At 52.1% G+C, this 15,863-nt stretch overlaps 7 protein-coding genes and 1 non-coding gene across 8 annotated transcripts; 4 read left to right on the plus strand and 4 right to left on the minus strand.

The window, feature by feature from the left end:
* Nucleotides 1-568: 568 nt before the first annotated feature.
* On the plus strand, nucleotides 569-1,582 carry EV422DRAFT_494829 (PX domain-containing protein; the record flags this gene model as incomplete). The annotated part of the gene is made up of 2 exons (XM_053067772.1): nucleotides 569-1,378; nucleotides 1,442-1,582. The coding sequence occupies 2 exons, from the start codon at nucleotides 569-571 to the stop codon at nucleotides 1,580-1,582; spliced, it is 951 nt and encodes a 316-aa protein (XP_052926829.1).
* A 266-nt stretch (nucleotides 1,583-1,848) lies between these two features.
* EV422DRAFT_402134 (uncharacterized protein) lies at nucleotides 1,849-4,582 on the minus strand. The gene is made up of 8 exons (XM_053066954.1): nucleotides 4,421-4,582; nucleotides 3,566-4,361; nucleotides 3,398-3,486; nucleotides 3,281-3,336; nucleotides 3,051-3,224; nucleotides 2,855-2,981; nucleotides 2,684-2,791; nucleotides 1,849-2,612 (listed from the first exon to the last, which is right to left on the minus strand). The coding sequence occupies exons 1-8, from the start codon at nucleotides 4,431-4,433 to the stop codon at nucleotides 1,867-1,869; spliced, it is 2,109 nt and encodes a 702-aa protein (XP_052926830.1). The 5' UTR covers nucleotides 4,434-4,582; the 3' UTR covers nucleotides 1,849-1,866.
* Nucleotides 4,583-4,921: 339 nt separating this feature from the next.
* EV422DRAFT_479600 (etoposide-induced protein 2.4-domain-containing protein) lies at nucleotides 4,922-5,581 on the minus strand (the record flags this gene model as incomplete). The annotated part of the gene is made up of 1 exon (XM_053067284.1): nucleotides 4,922-5,581. A coding segment is annotated over one exon (660 nt), but the record flags the coding sequence as incomplete, so codon positions are not given.
* Nucleotides 5,582-5,966: 385 nt separating this feature from the next.
* Nucleotides 5,967-7,117, plus strand: EV422DRAFT_494821 (Alpha/Beta hydrolase protein; the record flags this gene model as incomplete). The annotated part of the gene is made up of 5 exons (XM_053067771.1): nucleotides 5,967-6,119; nucleotides 6,223-6,311; nucleotides 6,387-6,510; nucleotides 6,581-6,671; nucleotides 6,753-7,117. 5 exons carry the CDS (start codon nucleotides 5,967-5,969, stop codon nucleotides 7,115-7,117), a joined length of 822 nt encoding a protein of 273 aa, XP_052926832.1.
* Nucleotides 6,880-9,965, minus strand: EV422DRAFT_613751 (uncharacterized protein; the record flags this gene model as incomplete). Its single annotated transcript, XM_053073917.1, has 12 exons — nucleotides 6,880-7,303; nucleotides 7,377-7,596; nucleotides 7,661-7,935; nucleotides 8,013-8,172; nucleotides 8,252-8,429; nucleotides 8,494-8,769; nucleotides 8,841-8,880; nucleotides 8,946-9,155; nucleotides 9,217-9,319; nucleotides 9,385-9,497; nucleotides 9,615-9,692; nucleotides 9,765-9,965. The coding sequence occupies 12 exons, from the start codon at nucleotides 9,963-9,965 to the stop codon at nucleotides 7,295-7,297; spliced, it is 1,863 nt and encodes a 620-aa protein (XP_052926833.1). The 3' UTR covers nucleotides 6,880-7,294.
* Nucleotides 9,966-10,326: 361 nt separating this feature from the next.
* EV422DRAFT_t59 lies at nucleotides 10,327-10,399 on the plus strand. Its single transcript has one exon. It is a non-coding gene; the product is annotated as a tRNA-Arg (tRNA).
* Nucleotides 10,400-10,662: 263 nt separating this feature from the next.
* Nucleotides 10,663-12,427, minus strand: EV422DRAFT_524322 (putative phosphatase-domain-containing protein). The gene is made up of 7 exons (XM_053069977.1): nucleotides 12,048-12,427; nucleotides 11,910-11,976; nucleotides 11,800-11,841; nucleotides 11,643-11,720; nucleotides 11,314-11,563; nucleotides 11,138-11,240; nucleotides 10,663-11,070 (listed from the first exon to the last, which is right to left on the minus strand). Exons 1-7 carry the CDS (start codon nucleotides 12,104-12,106, stop codon nucleotides 10,821-10,823), a joined length of 849 nt encoding a protein of 282 aa, XP_052926834.1. The 5' UTR covers nucleotides 12,107-12,427; the 3' UTR covers nucleotides 10,663-10,820.
* Nucleotides 12,428-13,512: 1,085 nt separating this feature from the next.
* On the plus strand, nucleotides 13,513-15,436 carry EV422DRAFT_402496 (molybdenum cofactor biosynthesis protein 1). The gene is made up of 5 exons (XM_053066957.1): nucleotides 13,513-13,770; nucleotides 13,843-14,122; nucleotides 14,193-14,360; nucleotides 14,431-14,601; nucleotides 14,660-15,436. The coding sequence occupies exons 1-5, from the start codon at nucleotides 13,717-13,719 to the stop codon at nucleotides 15,232-15,234; spliced, it is 1,248 nt and encodes a 415-aa protein (XP_052926835.1). The 5' UTR covers nucleotides 13,513-13,716; the 3' UTR covers nucleotides 15,235-15,436.
* Nucleotides 15,437-15,863: the final 427 nt, after the last annotated feature.

Below are 15,863 nucleotides of genomic sequence, written 5' to 3' on the forward strand. Positions count from 1 at the left end.
GAGAATGGATGCGATTGCTGAGGCATCTACAAAGATAGTGCAGAGACCTGTCTTGACGTCGGATTACTCGCAAATCAGCGACATTGGCATTATCGAAGACGATATCATTGTGAACGACGATGTGCCGGATGAGCAAGCCGCCCCGCCTGTGCAAGCAGTCAAATCTTTTTCTCTGGGAAGCGGTGGTGCCCTCAACCGGTCTTCGCTCAACAGTTTGTCTTCATTGGGAGGCCGGACGGGTGGTCGCTCTGCGACATCATCTATACATGAAGAGATGTCTCCCGCACCATCTCCACCACCCATCAGAGCACCCAAGCCTGGGTTGCCCTCCAAGCCTACCGACTTGAAGAAGACGGCATCCACTCAGGAGGCGTTGCCAGCTTTGCCGCCACTACCTCGCAAACCCAGCCAGTTACCTCCTGCTATACCCCAGCAAGAGCCCGCCGAAGCCACCATTTCCAAATCTACATCCATTCCAAGCATCACAGCGGATTCGTCCCCAGGAGCTCCCGAAGCACCCGCAATCCCACGCAGAGTCTCGGTCCGGCTCACCGGCAATCCTTTTATCATGCAAGATCACGGTCAATCGCCTCGCAGAACCACGATAAGCGATGCCAGAGTGCCTTCGACTGGCGACGACGCCGCTGCAAAGGATGAGTCGAAGATACCGCGCCCGGCGAGTCTGCAGATTCCAGCCCCGTCCTCTGCGTTGACAAATAAGAACCTGCAAACGCCCCCAAAACCGCCGACACCCATTTCCACGTCCAAGGCGCCGCCCCCGCTGCCCAGCACCCCGGCGCCAAAAACAAGTTCAGGAACCACGCCGAATCGATCGCGAGAGGTTTCGGCACAGCCGCCCGCATCCTCGCCGCCATCCACAGGCGGAGCCTTGAAACCCGCGACAACAACAACAACAACAACAACAACAGCTGCGGCAGAACCACCCAAGTCCGCAATACCAGTACGTGCACCAACCTCGTTGGCGACCTTGCGTACCAAACCAGTGCGAAAGGCCCTCATCACAGATGTTGTAAAACCGGGCGGGTCATCCAAAGGCGGTGCTACGGGGAAAGACTACGTCTATCATGTACAAGTTTTCTACGTCTCCGTGCCGGATGATCAAACAACGACCATCCGGCAGACATACGAGGACTTCTTCGACTTGCATATGCAGCTTATAGGCCATTTTCCGGAAGAAGCTGGTGTCCGAGTCGCGCCTATGCGGTCGAGGGGTGACTCGACATCGGAAGTTGAGGCGATGCCAGGGGGATGGTCGGAGGGTCCGAAAAGGATCATTCCTGAGCTTCCAGGACAAATGATGTTTGTGAGTGAAGCGGCGGCAAAGGGGCGGATGGCACAGCTACAAAGCTACATCCAGGTTTGTGCCGTTGAGTTCTGCATTACCCTCCGACGGAAGGATATCTGACCTTGTACATCACAGGCGATATTGGCTCTCCCACCCAAGATCTCGCGATCACCTGTGACTCTCGCTTTCTTTAGAAACGATGGGAAAAACGCATTATTAGCATGCGCGAATGTTGCCAATGGATCCACGGACTCTCTCCCACTGGAGACGAACTGAAATCATCAAGTGCTCTTGTTGATCCATAGTGTGAATATATTTTGTATGATTCCGGCGTCTTTGCTAGCAGATAACTGTCGTTCGATATCTTTTATTTCCCAAAAAAGTTACGCCGGTCTGAAGAAGACTGAGCTTCGTGTGTTCCGTCATCCAGACATGTTGAGAGGGAACCCCTACACTACGTGGCTTCAATCCCTTCTAAGAGCGATCTACCCATTCCCTTCGGAAACAGATCCTGAAACCCGATGACATCCCCAGTCCCAATTTCCGAAAGTCGGAAATTACTACATGGGAAGCGTAGGGACTGCTGGCCGGACAATGCCGGCAGCAGCTACGGCGGCGGGAACGGTATACATATTCTGTATGACCTCAACCGAAGGAATCCCCTGCGCTTCTTGGAACTCGCTTTCGGGTGCTTGGCACACCAGCTGCAGAAGGCGTCTCCGTACCCTTTCGGCGACCATGGCTTCCTGCTCGATCGTGACTTGGCCACCGCTCAAGCGATTGACGTGCTTGGCGTACCAGTCCACCAGATCGGCGCTATTGCTTCCCAGAAGGGATGACGGGTCCTTCCGTTGCAACTGGGCTTCCAATTCCGGGTCCTGCACGCCAATGGCTGCAGGTGGCAGAATGGGCCTGATGTCAACGCCCTCTTTGCGATAGAGTTCCACCTCGGCGATTTCAATGAGACGATCGAACGCTTTTTCCAGATGCCGGACACGGTCTCCGACGTCAACGGTTCCCCATTCCGTTCTCACTTTGGCTGTGACAGGGGCCATTAAGGTCTCTGGTTGTTGTAGTATTCCTACAGCCGTGTCCATGATCTCAACGGCCCCGCCGCTCGCTTTGTTGACGGATTCGTCCGCATATCGTTGTATTTCTGCCGGGAGCGTCCTCGCGAATTTCCGAAGACTGGAGACGTACGCTTCGCCTTCGGCCGAACCGTAGACGTGGCTTCGAAGCGTAGATTCGAGCGGGATCTTTTCGGGACTTTCCCAGTATTTGTATGGGCCGGACTCGAGTACTGTGCCTGCAAAGTCTATCGCATCAGCGGGAGACCGGTTTTTGGCTGGCCCTTTAACAACCGAGCTGCCCACTTACGGAATAGTTCGTCTTTGTCAACTTCCTTTAGCGAGTGTTTTCGGGCAGATGAGAATCGATGCAAGATTTCATCGAACCGCGAAGTTTTATGAGCGTTCCACGAGCGGTCTGGGAGACCAACCCGACAGTCAGGATTTAGGGACAACAAGCATTGCGACGTAGCCGACGCACCTTTGGAGCTCGTTCCATCTGGTCTTACTTGCGCGCACAGGCGCAAAGCAAGCTCTTCAGCAGGTTTGTACCTCTTCGAATACTTCCTTTTCACCTCGCCACGCTTTGCTCCTACTTCTGATGTATTCTGCAAAATCTCCAGTTGTTAAGCGTCGCGTTCCGGCGATGCTGTGACAGAGGAGCTTGATAGACTTACAGTGGAGGCATGAGCGCTGCCATCTTCGGGCACAACAGGCTCGTCCGCGACATTCTTCTCCTCGCGCTCGATCAACCTGTTTCCGTACTCCTCGAGCTTCTCAGTTTCTCTCACTATAACAGTGTCTGGGGGGTTATAGGTCTTTGCGTTGGTGACCACCAAATGGAAATCGTGCTGCGTGAAATAATGAGTAGCTGATCCGGCGAAAGGACAATGATGGCAGGTCTCACTTTGAACTCTGCACATGTTCTGTACACGCGTCGTTGAATCTTTCGTTCCATTGTCCCTGTGAAAATACTCCGTTAGCCGAAGGCTAAGCCCGAGGTAAACAGAGTACCAATCTTTACCGAAGTCCATAGGCTCTTTCACAACCGTAAGGTAGTCTGTGATGACTGATGTATCGACGGGATCGAGAAAGAATCCATATTGATCCTTCCTGAGAACGAGCAAACCGTGTCAGGAATGTGGCGCCATCAGAGTCGAGGAGAATTGTAAGGCCATTTTCGACGAGCCACCTTTTCAAAGCAACAAGTATCTTGGAAAGAATAATATGCAGACTCTTTTTCTTCGGCTTCCATACACCTTTCCCGTCGGTGACCCGCCTCTTTGGCGTGAAACCTTTCCCACGACTTTTCGTTTTCCGAGTAGGCTTCTGAGGCAGTCTGCCGTCGTTGGCTGTACTCCCTTCGATCAATGCATTTGGCCCACTGTTCGCGGCGTCCTTTCCCATTTCCATATCGTCGCCATCGTCAAGATCTAGCCCATCATCCTCATCCCCATCGTCGCCCAAGTGATCTAATGCATCGTCTAGTCGGACGCGTTTGGCCAAGGGATTTAACCTCTCCGTCAGTTCAGGGGCCGGACGCTTCCCGGAGCTCGTTCTCGACAAGTCCTTCGGTGATGCCGGACTCGTGGCATTCACACTGAGCTCTTCTGAGTCCTCAGCGCTATCGCCGTGGCTTGCTCGACTTGAAGTATTGGTATGTTCCGGAACGGACGGTATCGCTGAAGCCTTGTATATTTTCGGTGGCTTAAACAAAAGCTTGATAGGAACTGATGGCTCATGTTCTGAGGACAGTTTTCTGCTGCGAATCTTATTATCGTCGTTCCGGTCCGCCGCGCTCGCGGGTCTGGTAGGCTTTACGCCAAACGCCCGCGCCGCTTCCGAAGCACTCATCCCTTTCCGGGGGCCATTGTTCTTACGCGCACCAGGAGTCCCAGCAGAAGACTGACCCTGATGGGCGCTGGAGCTAGCACTCAGAGGAGCGCTCCCAGCTCCAAGCTTGATGGAAAGCCTTATACGAGGTTGACCTGTTGACACAGCGTCAGTTTCGCGGCTGGGCTTTAAATATCCACACAAATTAGCCAACCTTTTTCAGACATGAGCAAACTTGTATATGAGGCGAAAGGAAAGCGACTCTCCCTCTCAATGGTTGCAACTCTCGTCGGACTATAGCGAGGGAGCGGGTGATATGACTTTTGAAGTGGTGAAGTTCTCAATTTGAAAGGAGGCAGGGCAGGGTGGGAAAATGGACAACGCGTTTGGCAGGTTTGGCGTGGTGGCATCGCAGGATCTCATTCACAAATGTGAAAAGCTGTGCACATGCACATGCCCTCGAGAAAACCGTTCATGCCACACATGCATAGACTGTATATATATATGTTTACGAATGGCAAGCACCGAGGGGACAACCTCGCAGATGAGCTAGCAGTTTACGCTCAGTTGCTAAGTTACTGCATCTCAAATCTATAGTATGTAACATCAAACGTCGATTCTATACAAATCACGGCAAAGCAACAGTGCCGTGTCGAGGAACGTGCGAAGAGTGGCCGGGGCCGGGGCCAATCCCCTCCCCCTCCAACGCAACCGCCCATAATGCTGCTCCTACAATATTCGTAAACATAAAGAGGATCCCTACCCCGGGAATCATCTCTAGAAGTACCATCACAGCCCCAGCACTCATATACGCCGCTCTGTTCTGCTTTACGAATTTGTGCCCTTCGCTGAAACCGCTATTCCTTAGATCAAACCAATGGAGATGTTGATTCCACCCAGCAAGATAGCCGTTCAAGAACAGGAACAGAACGGTTCCGGCGCCTGGTATGAGGTTGAGCGGCGCCGTTACGATTAAAACGAGGATTCGAGCGAAGACGGTGTATAGAATCCATACTCCTGCATGTGCTATTCCCAACCAGCATCCTCTTGCACAGCTGCCCTGTCCTGCCGCCGTTCCGGTGGATAACGCCACGACAGCGTCGAATAACTCGTCCGCGACGACGGGAAGGCATATCGCCACGAAAAGTATGCTCGCAACGCAAATTTCTATCAAGACCAATATGACCGCTATTATCCAAGCAAGCCAGGCCGGGAGATGGATGTCGAGGCCGTGGGCTTGCGGGGCCAGCGCAAAGACGAACAGAACGACGGTCGACGCCAGCGAGAAGGCGATGGAGAAGAGTAGCGGGCAGAGCACTTTGAGCCATAGACTTGGATGCGCCAGGAAGTAGAGAACCCCCCTCAAAGGGTAGGTCCACGCCGATAGAAGCATCACCGCCCCGACGAGGTGAGATACGACCTCGCTATGAGATGTGCTAGTGAGGCGTCGGCTTGTGGGATTCCGAGTGCTGAAGTTATTGCGGGGCTCCCCAAGACGCAGCAGCGGAGGCCGTCACTGAAGTTGAACCTTTGGAAGAAGAATTACGACACGATGCGAGGGAGAAGCGAGCAGCGCTTTTGCAGCTGCGTGACAAGACTTCCAATAGTTGTAGAGTTCGCTAAGTTCAAATGTCTGAGAGTTTGCGCGAAGACGCCGCCGCTCCGAGTCCGGCGAACCTTGAAAGAGCTTGAAAGTTACCGCAAGCCCAATATCGTCGTAGCCCCAGGAACAGCCCATGGTAACAGCGAGCACCGAAGGCATGCCAGACAACAACCCCCGCTCCGTCACGAAGCACTACTCCGAGGAGATGATGACCGTCCCCTCAACCGATAAAGTCGAGTTGGACGGTCGTCTGTTCCGCGGCGACGCCAGGAAGCACACCTGTGTCATCCTTACCCATCCATATGGACCGGTAAGCGTTGCCTCTCCAAAAGCGGCGATAGCTGTAGTTGGCCACCCGCTCACGAACTTCCTCGTTTATCTTTCCTACCCTCCTCGTTCACATGAAAGAATAGTTAGGCGGCAACTTCGAGAACAACGTAGTCAAAGCGTTGTTCGACAACTTTGCAAGTCAGGGCTTCATGACCGTGCGATTCAACTTTCGGTAAGGTCAGAACGATAGAAGGGGACACGAAACCGGCAGCAGGGTCTATACTCATACTCTGAGGTCGTGACTTAGTGGGACAGGGAGGTCAACGGGCCGAACATCGTTCAAGGGGCAGGGGGAACAAGATGATATCTTGGCGATATGTCGATACATTCGGGAGAAAGAGCATATTAGACCAAAACACATCATGCTCTGCGTAAGTACCCAGAGGTCGAGGTACAAGCTGAGCGAGCGCAAGGCCTGATGTTCTGTGCTTGCCATCCCAGGGCTACTCATACGGCGCGGTGGCAGCAGGCGGCGTCGCCACACAGATTCCAGAGCTCTCCGGTTTCATTGCTGTCAGCTATCCAATTGGAGGTACGGAGAAGACTCACACAAACGATTCACTAGCTTGGAGCTGACGAACAAGTCATTTCCCGGTCGCATTCGCATCCATAGTATTATGGGCGCTGACATTCTTCGGCACTAATAAGTTCAAAACCAGCCTGGCCGGCATCCCTTCCCATATTCCCAAGCTGTACATCACCGGCGGGAAAGACGGCTTCACATCTCTGGAGACATTCACAACGTTCGTCGAGTCGCTCCCAAAAGAGAACATCACCTCAGTAGTGGTAAAAGAAGCAAACCACTTCTGGGTAGACGGCACGCAGGAGAACCAACTGGTCGCGCATATAAATCAGTGGTTAGGCAAGACCGGACTGAACGCGAAAGGCGGGAGAATGGCGGCGTCGGCGCTGTTGCAGAGGGGGACTGGGGTGGTGTCGAGTGCGACCATACCGCCGAGCTCGCCTAGTGCTAGATAGGTGGGATCAGTGCTTTCATTTTTGGGAAGATGGGACGGCAGTTTTTATTGCTTCAGTATTTCATGTGCCATTGAATTTTTCTCAAAATACGGGACCGGCAAAATGGTGAATATGGACATTGGAATACAACCGCCTTTGCAGACCTCCAACCCGATGATCTCACAACCGACTGCGTAATCAATCGATCTACAGAAACAATGGATCCCGGTGTTAACGAATTGCGCTCCAACACGATCCAGATTATCAGACTCAGACTCACCTTGATCGAACCATAAATCTTCCTCACGAACTTGAAGCAAGCCGTGAATCCAATCGTCCCCGTGAGAAGGAAGAATAGGATGCTCATGATGGAGGTGTAACCGAAATATAATATCGTGGACGGTACGTCCGCGATGGTGAGCCGCGTGTAGTAGTATAGCAGCCCGTAAAGGAAGACATAGAGAGCAGATGCTCCGCTGGTCAGGAAGGCTCTCCACCACCTATGGAGGAAGGAATGTTAGCATATGCAGTTGAGAAAGTGAAGTCCGGATCACAGCCGTTTACCATCGGTAGTCCTCCGAACACAAATGGAAGTAACACATCAACACCGTGACCTGACTGCAGGTCAACACCAGGATGACAAACACCAGGAAGAGGAAGCCAAAGACGTAGTAGACTTTGTCATTCCACAGGCTCGCGAGGATGAAGTACAGCTCGATGAAGATCGCGCCGAATGGTAACACGCCGCCCATGAGGATCGAAGGCAGGGGTCGGAGGTAGAAAGGTTGCTCGGGGATTTGGCGAGGGATCTGGTTGGTGCGAACTGGGTGTTCCAATTTCTATGTCAGGGAAAGGACGAGAAGTGAGCCGGGGATTGAGAATGAGCATCAACATTATCACAAGTGTGTCTGCTCACGGGCTTCTTGAATCCAAAGTACGCTCCCAAGAAGCACAATGGGACCGAAATCAGGAACCACATCGACATGAGCGCAAACAACGTTCCGAATGGCACGGCGCCGGAAGATTTCGCCCCAATGAGGAAGAAGTTCAAGATGAGGAAGATTCCGAAAACAGTTCTATCAATTACAGCGGCGGAAGTAAGGATCGGCATCGGTATGGGACGTTGGAAACAAATATGAGCAATCGAAATCTCACCCTGGAACCAGCAATGCCGTCAGAGCCACGCTCCTCTTCCATTTCTCGCCGTTGAACATCTTGTAGTAGCGAGCAGACGTGTAACCGGCGATACTGCCGAAGAGCACGTAGAAGACGAGCATGACGGTGGAGAGCGACCCTCTACTTGACGGTGACAGGAATCCAAGAACCGCGAAGGCTGGGAGAATGAAGGCGATTAGACGAGTACACTCAGACGTTGCTAGCCACGTTCTTCAACTTACCTAATGTGACGGAAACCATCAAAAACAACTGCGCGCCGCTTCCTATCAGCACAGCGAGGAGCATGGCATACCGTGGCGCGCGGAACACATCGCCATGCACGAGCTTCCAACCAAAGTCCTCCTGAGCATCCTCCTGGGCCTCCACAGCGTTGTAACGTGCGATATCTTTGTGAAGAGCTCTGAGGAGAATGATTGCGACCATTCCCGTCAAGAACAAAACGATGACCGCAGAGTTCACCAAGCTGAACCAGTGAATCTTTGGATCGTATCCGTGCACTACACAAAAGTGGGCCAATAAGTCAGATGGTTGTTGAGTCTCTCATGTTTGCGGAGTACAGCGCACATACGATAGTTGTCCCAACGCGTAGCCCAGGGAGTGGTTGATTCCTAGGACGTCCGCGTATCAGTTACTCTGCCATTCATTTACTCAATGGAGAGAAAATGATACACACCTCCCACTTGACAGTATAGGTAAAGTCGACCTCGGTGATTTCACTGTCCTTCAAAGTCACCGGATCACCGCTGACGGGCAGTTTGTCGTTGTTACAGCTCTTCACGCTGTTGGGTTGCACCTCCACGCCGACAACTCGGTAGTTCACTTTGTCGACGGTGTGATACTTGATTTTGATATCGTAATGATTGTTCAGCAGCTCCAGGTTGTTCTGCAAGCGAGGTTTCAGCTATGGGGAGTCTCGTTCACGGATGCCCACCCGACGCTCGTACCTCGACATGACCAAGTTCAAACCCGATTTTATAGAAAGGTCCCTCACTGGAAGAATCGTCCGCCTCGGAAAAAAGGGTGGCAGCAGGGAGACCATCCACTTCCCTATTCTTATAGGCGATTAGCTGATGATTCGCTTCCAATCTCCAAGGCGCCAAAACTCTCTTTACCAGTGGATGAAGTAATTTTCCCGAATCCTGTCGTTGACGAACTGCGCGTGCTCCGGCTTGTATGTAGCATGACAAAGCGTTACGCATTTTTCTTCGTCTCTCAGCATCTTCAACTGCATTTTAGGAAGGAGGGCTCAGAAGTTAAGAGACGGGAGACGGGAGACGAAGGGGTTACCCTTCTTTGGTAAACGCCCTTTGCGCAAGCGTAGATCGCGAATTCGGGGGCTTACCTCAAAGGGGGACGACTTTAAACGGTCCCCGAAAAGAATGCTCCCCAGAGATTCACTCTTCCCATGGATATCGGTAGGCTGTCCAATTGAAGCCGGAAAGATGAGATCGCGTTCGAAATGGTGATATCACGCTTTCCACACCGCTCTTACTCTGCAAAAGTTGAATTCCTCCTCATAGTAGTCATATGGTATAACCGTAGCTGCTGAAGACAACGCATTCACAAACAGTGGGACAATGTCATCCTTCTTGTAGTCGTGCGGCGCAACTCCAGGCAGATAGAACGCTGTTGCTTTGGCTACAAGACAGACGCAGATCACGAACGCTGCCCACTTCGAACGTCGTTGTGACATTATGGTTCAATGAACGAATGCCGGCGATAGAACCTCGGATCAGAAGTGGCGAACAGTCACCAGAGCAGTCTCCAGAACGTAGGTTTAGCTCACTGCTATATCGATAATTTAGTAGCGATGTTGCTGTCGCCTCAGCAAGACGTCGCACTGGCAACCTTTATCACAACCTCCAGATCTAGGCCTTCGCGTGTCATCGTGCGGCTTGCCGGTTGTTGTTCGCCTCGCGCTCGCGTCGGGTGTCAGATTATTGACCTCACGTGATTTTCACACCTGCACAAAATTTGCATGACAAAACCTGCACTTTCTGACACATTTGCTTCATTTGGTTATAAATTTGATGCTGTGAGTGCGTATATCGATCGGTTCTATGGCCCAATGGTCAAGGCGCCCGCCTACGGAGCGGGAGATTCCAGGTTCGAATCCTGGTAGAATCGTTTTTGCGTGCGCTCGAAAGGGATCATGATCGAGAAGCAGGCAATTTTTTGCATGGAACACAACACGAACACTTTTTGGGCTGCATGAAGCTGTGCATCAGCTGTGCATGTTTCCCGTATGTCGCAGCAACCGTAGCCCCAGCTGTGAGCAGTCTGTACGGATGGGATGGGGCCGCCTTGTCCTTCATCAATCCTAAGGGGGAATATGGGCTCCCGCAACGCAGAGGTGTTCTCTTTCAACCGAGTTCGCTCTGCGGAGGTTTCTCTTATCATCATAGCACTTGCTTGAAGGCGCATAAATATGCTGCTGTTCAAAAATTTACATACAACAAAATGCTATATAGGTCTACAGGTGTCTAGCTTCCGCGAGAATCCTACATATGATGTCCCCTCTCCTGTCTAGCCCCTCGACTCTCTCAGACTACGGTTGCAGCAAACTCTTGAGGACTGCTAACAAGTCGTTGCCAGTTTCCCAAAACTTCAAATTAGCCACGACCGCATTCTTCGTGTCCTCGGGCACCCGTCTAACCGGGTCTGCATCTGCATCTGAATCGGTATTGGTTTCTGTTTGCGACTTCATCGTCAGCTCCTCGTTCGGCAGCTTTGCGGATGGTGAGGCTGACAAGATCTTGGCAAGAGCATGACCCGTGCGTGGAAGAACATAATCGGTGCTGTACCAGAAAGTGAAAGTCATGTCACTTTTTGAGACCGATGACCACTGTCGAACAGCCCACTTACCGCCTCAACTTTGTACTCGGACACAGATCATTTCGGCCATCTCCGGCGTATATGATTTTGGAATACGGTCCATTCTGTGCAATATGATCAAGCAACTGTTGACCTAGGAAGGGTTGTATTATGCAGAACACGAGCCCATGGCCAATAGGTTCATCTCCCTCTTTCATTCACCATACCTTTGCATATGTTGACCGCGCACCCATTTGGGCATCCATGCTGCGGTCCGTCAGCCGGAATCAACCGTTTCACCCGCAAACACCCGATATCGTCGTAGTGTGCTGGGTTGGTGATGATTTTGGAGAAAAGATGCCGGAGATCGTGATGCCGCAGGATAGCTTCGATGGATATCGTGTTTGCATCAGAGAGGATAATGATCTCGGCGCCTTGGGCATGAGCCAGACGTAGGGCTTCAGCGGTTGCAGGGTTCTGCGGGTTTTTCATGCGACGTTGTACATGAGTGACTTGGCAAGCTACTTCCTTCGCAAAGTTCTTCGCACCAACTTACGAACGGTATGTTCCGCCATGTGTTCATGACATGGAGGGCTGGGATTCCAAGTTCATACAACTCTTGATGGAGTTGATTCTGCACAAACCGATTCATAAGATACATATGATCAGCGCAACTGTACGCCTTCAGATAAAAGAGATGGAGACCAACGTACGTTCAGATCTGTCCATTGGACAGTTTTGTGGAGACTAAGGAGCTAAGCGGGGGGGAACCCAGGGGTCAGTCGGAAGCTGACAGGCACAGATTTCCCTTCAACAAATATACTTTTTCCAGTGTCGGTGGTGAAAGGGTGGCATATACATAGCGATCCGTGTCTTCGTCGACCAGTGTCCTATAGGCGGGATATGTAAGGGTCGGCTCACCTCACCACGTACAAGATGCGGACGACTCCCATAAACTCACCAGTCAAAGTCAAAGGCAATAAGAGTCTTAGTTGTGCCGTTCCGGCTGCTTTCGCTCATGGTTGACCCCGTCACCCACCGTGGTCGTGCGTTGCTTTATATGGCGCGGACTGAAGGTTGTCGTCGGAGTATTGGACAATGGGTGGGCATCGGCTGAGGACCGTCAAAGGCTAGCGGAGGAACTTCCTAGAATATCATACCAGATCGCCCTGTATAGACGCCCGTTGTACGAGTCTCTCACTTCTACGCCGGTGCGAATTGAACTCGTCGGACCTCGACTGGAAAACGTTGTGAAAGCAGTGGCAGCCGCGCAAGTTGGAGGCGTGACTGACAGGGTGCGCGTCCCAGCGCATCTGTGACATAACAGACCTGATAACAGACCTCCGACGTAAAGAGTTGAACGGCTGGCTGATATCTTGCTTTTGCTAATGCGAGATTGGACTACTTTGTCATATTTATAGGAAAAACTGGTTTTATCTTTGTGCGTTATGTTTAGAAGTCCCTCAACTGACTGGCTGATGGGTCCAAAAACGTTTTATTCCGTATCACCTATTTACTGCCATCTTCATCGGGCAGAACGTCAGAAAGATATACACGTCAAGCGGTACAATGAAAGTGGGCGTGGATGGCCCCCTTTGAAGCCCAAAAGAACCAAAAAGAAGACTTTCCGAGCAGCCAGCATCGCATAGAGCGGTTCAAAGAATTGCTCACCATGTTTGAGCTCTGCAAGTTATTGCGGAACAAGCCAGGAGATGCGGCGTCGATCAGGGTCTATGTAGTATTTTGGCCGACCGGGAAACGTGCACCAGCTTTCGGGCAGGCAGCGGCGCCACCCGCCAGTGCGTGGGCAGAAGATTGTTAATCAGCAGTGGATCAACTGTTGGCAGATATCCAACGCTGCTCTGGCCTACCGGACGGCCATGTCATTGCCACAAGTCGACGAACCACGATGGAATCACAGAGGACATCGTTGCGTGGACCAAGCATCTGGGTGGGCCTCAGAAGTGCTGGGAACCATCGTCCGCCTGACTGCATTCGAGGATCCGACGGCGGCGATGGAGTCCACCGCTGGACAACTCGGATCTACGACAGACTCTGCGTCGGAGTCCGAGAGAAAGCGGGCGTCACTGTACGCGTTCAAGATTCTCGTCCAGGAAGCGTGGATGTGGAATGGCTCGGGCCTCGAGAAGAGAGCGTTCGATCAGAAGGGCAAGGGAAAGGCGGTTGCTCAGTGGCACTGGTGAAGATGGAGCTTCGTGGATGGAGTCCTTTCTGAGTCCTATCGCGTTTGATGTGCTCAAAGGTAGCGCCGCCGGAGAGGAACTTTTGGAATTGGGAAACCCGAACACGGCATTGGATGGGGAGATTTGAGAACGATTGATTAGGCGGCGTAGATCCGTAGATATATACTGTAATGTAGAGCGGATCTATTCATGCTAGTTGTTCCGTTGTGCTGTCCATATTCATATCCTGTCGGAGTCGTGGTGAGCTGGTCTGTTGGTGGCGCGTGACGAATCACTTTGCTTAGCTTTGCTTCCCACTGACGAAGAGTTCCATGGCCAGCACGTCGCCGTGTTGACATTTTGACCGCACAGCTTCGGCCGCCACTGATTTGCTTTATTCGTCGTTACGCTCCAGGGGTCGTATCTTTGTTTTTATCCAGCAGCACAATGAGTGGATTCGGAGGAGCACGCACGATATCGAGAAACAGTCGACTGTTCAAGGTTTGCACATTGGCTGTTATACTGTTTTCAAACCCCTCAAGCTGACCTCTCTTTCGGGTCTCTGTCGCTCAGGCAGCAGCAGCAACAGTTCGGAGGAAGCAACAACTTCGAGCACACTCCGCCGTGGCTTATGCGACTGTCTCCCCAGCTCCGACGACCGGACACGAAGACGAACTGCAGCTGAACCATGATAACGTAGTAGATGCAGCTATAGGTGGCAAGCGGCAGCTAGCGAGGGAAAGGCTACAGGCTATTGAGAAAGTCCGCCCTATGCCGTCAAGTCTCATGGACACCTTTGGCCGGCACCACTCCTATTTACGAATAAGCCTGACAGAAAAGTGCAACTTGCGATGTAAGCCGTTTCAAACACTGTCGTTCCTGGCTGGTACGCTTACTCGGTTGTATCTCGCTTTCGTGATCAGGTACCTATTGTATGCCCGCGGAAGGTCTGCCTCTTACGCCTAAGAACCATATGCTGACAACGCCGGAGATTTTGCGGCTGGCCCGTATGTTCGTCGAAGAAGGCGTCACGAAGATACGTTTGACGGGGGGTGAGCCGACTGTGAGGAGAGACCTCATGGATGTAATCTGTATGTGGACTGCGGAGGCACATGGGGCTCAATGCGGCCAGATGTCTCATTTCCCTAATTATTCTTATAGCCGGTCTGAATGAGCTGCGTCCATTGGGACTGAAGGCAATCGGAATTACAACGAATGCCATCGCCCTGAAACGGAAACTGCCGATGCTGAAGGCTAACGGATTGGATCAGCTCAACATCAGCTTAGATACCCTTGACGCGCATAAGTTCGTCTTGATGACCAGAAGACCAGGTACGGAGGGTTGTCATATTTTGCGTTGAATTGTGGTTACTGACGGCCGCGGCAACAGGTTTCCAGAATGTCATCGACTCGATAAAGGAGGCCGTCGCCCTCGGCTTCGAACCAGTGAAACTCAACGCGGTGGTCATAAAAAACGTGAACGATGACGAAGTTGTAAAGTTCATCGCGATGACAAAAGACCTCCCGATCTACGTACGCTTCATCGAGTATATGCCCTTCGGCGGCAACCGATGGAACGAAGAAAAGTTCGTATCCTACAAATCGATGCTAGAGATGATCAAAGCCGAGTACCCCACCGTAGACAAACTGGACGACGCGCCAAACGACACCTCCAAAGCATACGCCGTACCTGGCTTTGCAGGCAAATTTGGGTTCATCACATCCATGAGCGAGCACTTCTGCGGGACTTGCAACAGGCTGCGATTGCTGGCCGATGGGAACTTGAAGGTGTGCCTGTTTGGAAACTCGGAAGTCAACTTGCGGGACGCTTTGAGGAGTGGGGTTGATGACTCGCTGTTGCTGGAGACGGTCAGCGCGGCTGTGAAGAGGAAAAAGGCGCGGCATGCGGGGATGTTTGAGTTGAAGAATATGCCGAATCGGCCGATGACGATGATTGGTGGCTAGATTCGGATGTGGTTGGGGTCCCGAGTGAAGGATCCTGGAAGCCGCCGCTAGTCGAACTATACTAGGTTCCGCATATCGGCACACAACTGCGCTTTCCACCATCACCGGTGCTCAATCGCCGTGGCGAAAGTAGCTCGCCGAACCGAGATGAGATGGCGAGTCGCGTACTGGATGGAGGGATGGGAGCAGCAAATGGAATCTTGGGTCGCGCAGAGCGAGCTGCATCCCACCAACACCCATGAATTGAGCCGTTACTCGCCCGAGAAAGACTTTAGGTCGTTTCACGCTCTGCGTCTTCATCCTGGTGGGAACGCACTTTAAGCCTCTTCCCACGAAAGGGCAAACGACTGCTGGATATCCTCATCGCATCATCCCACCCGCACCTTAGTTGGCCCTTCCTGCGATGCTTGGTCCCCGCGGCCTTTCTCTTGAGACGTACTTCAGCAGCATAGCTTTGACCGTAGGGACATCTAACATAGCTCCCTTTTTGGTATCAATAGTCGATTGGAATAGGATCGGGATGGCTGTTAAGGACATTTGCTGCAAATGTATTGATTGCCAACCTAATGGTATGCCGTCTGATTGTGAAGCGGTCATTACGGAGGCGGCAAATACAAATGGAGGGCAAC

Source organism: Fimicolochytrium jonesii (genome assembly GCF_025526975.1).
Source record: "Fimicolochytrium jonesii strain JEL569 chromosome Unknown EV422scaffold_7, whole genome shotgun sequence".
Taxonomy (NCBI): domain Eukaryota; kingdom Fungi; phylum Chytridiomycota; class Chytridiomycetes; order Spizellomycetales; family Powellomycetaceae; genus Fimicolochytrium; species Fimicolochytrium jonesii.

What these genes read in the sequence shown, in the direction of transcription:
- EV422DRAFT_524322 (XM_053069977.1), bottom strand. Translation starts at nt 12,106, where the DNA reads ATGAGCGAAAGCAGCCGGAACGGCACAACTAAGACTCTTATTGCCTTT. An exon ending in ATTGCCTTTGACTTTGACTG is followed by an intron (nt 11,977 to 12,047) that starts GTGAGTTTATGG and finishes TCCCGCCTATAG; the next exon opens with GACACTGGTCGACGAAGACA. An exon ending in TCCAATGGACAGATCTGAAC is followed by an intron (nt 11,721 to 11,799) that starts GTACGTTGGTCT and finishes CGGTTTGTGCAG; the next exon opens with AATCAACTCCATCAAGAGTT.
- EV422DRAFT_402134 (XM_053066954.1), bottom strand. An exon ending in GAAAGAGCCTATGGACTTCG is followed by an intron (nt 3,337 to 3,397) that starts GTAAAGATTGGT and finishes GTATTTTCACAG; the next exon opens with GGACAATGGAACGAAAGATT. An exon ending in GAACATGTGCAGAGTTCAAA is followed by an intron (nt 3,225 to 3,280) that starts GTGAGACCTGCC and finishes TATTTCACGCAG; the next exon opens with CACGATTTCCATTTGGTGGT.
- EV422DRAFT_402496 (XM_053066957.1), top strand. Translation starts at nt 13,717, where the DNA reads ATGAGTGGATTCGGAGGAGCACGCACGATATCGAGAAACAGTCGACTG. An exon ending in AGAAAAGTGCAACTTGCGAT is followed by an intron (nt 14,123 to 14,192) that starts GTAAGCCGTTTC and finishes TTTCGTGATCAG; the next exon opens with GTACCTATTGTATGCCCGCG. An exon ending in AGACCTCATGGATGTAATCT is followed by an intron (nt 14,361 to 14,430) that starts GTATGTGGACTG and finishes TTATTCTTATAG; the next exon opens with CCGGTCTGAATGAGCTGCGT.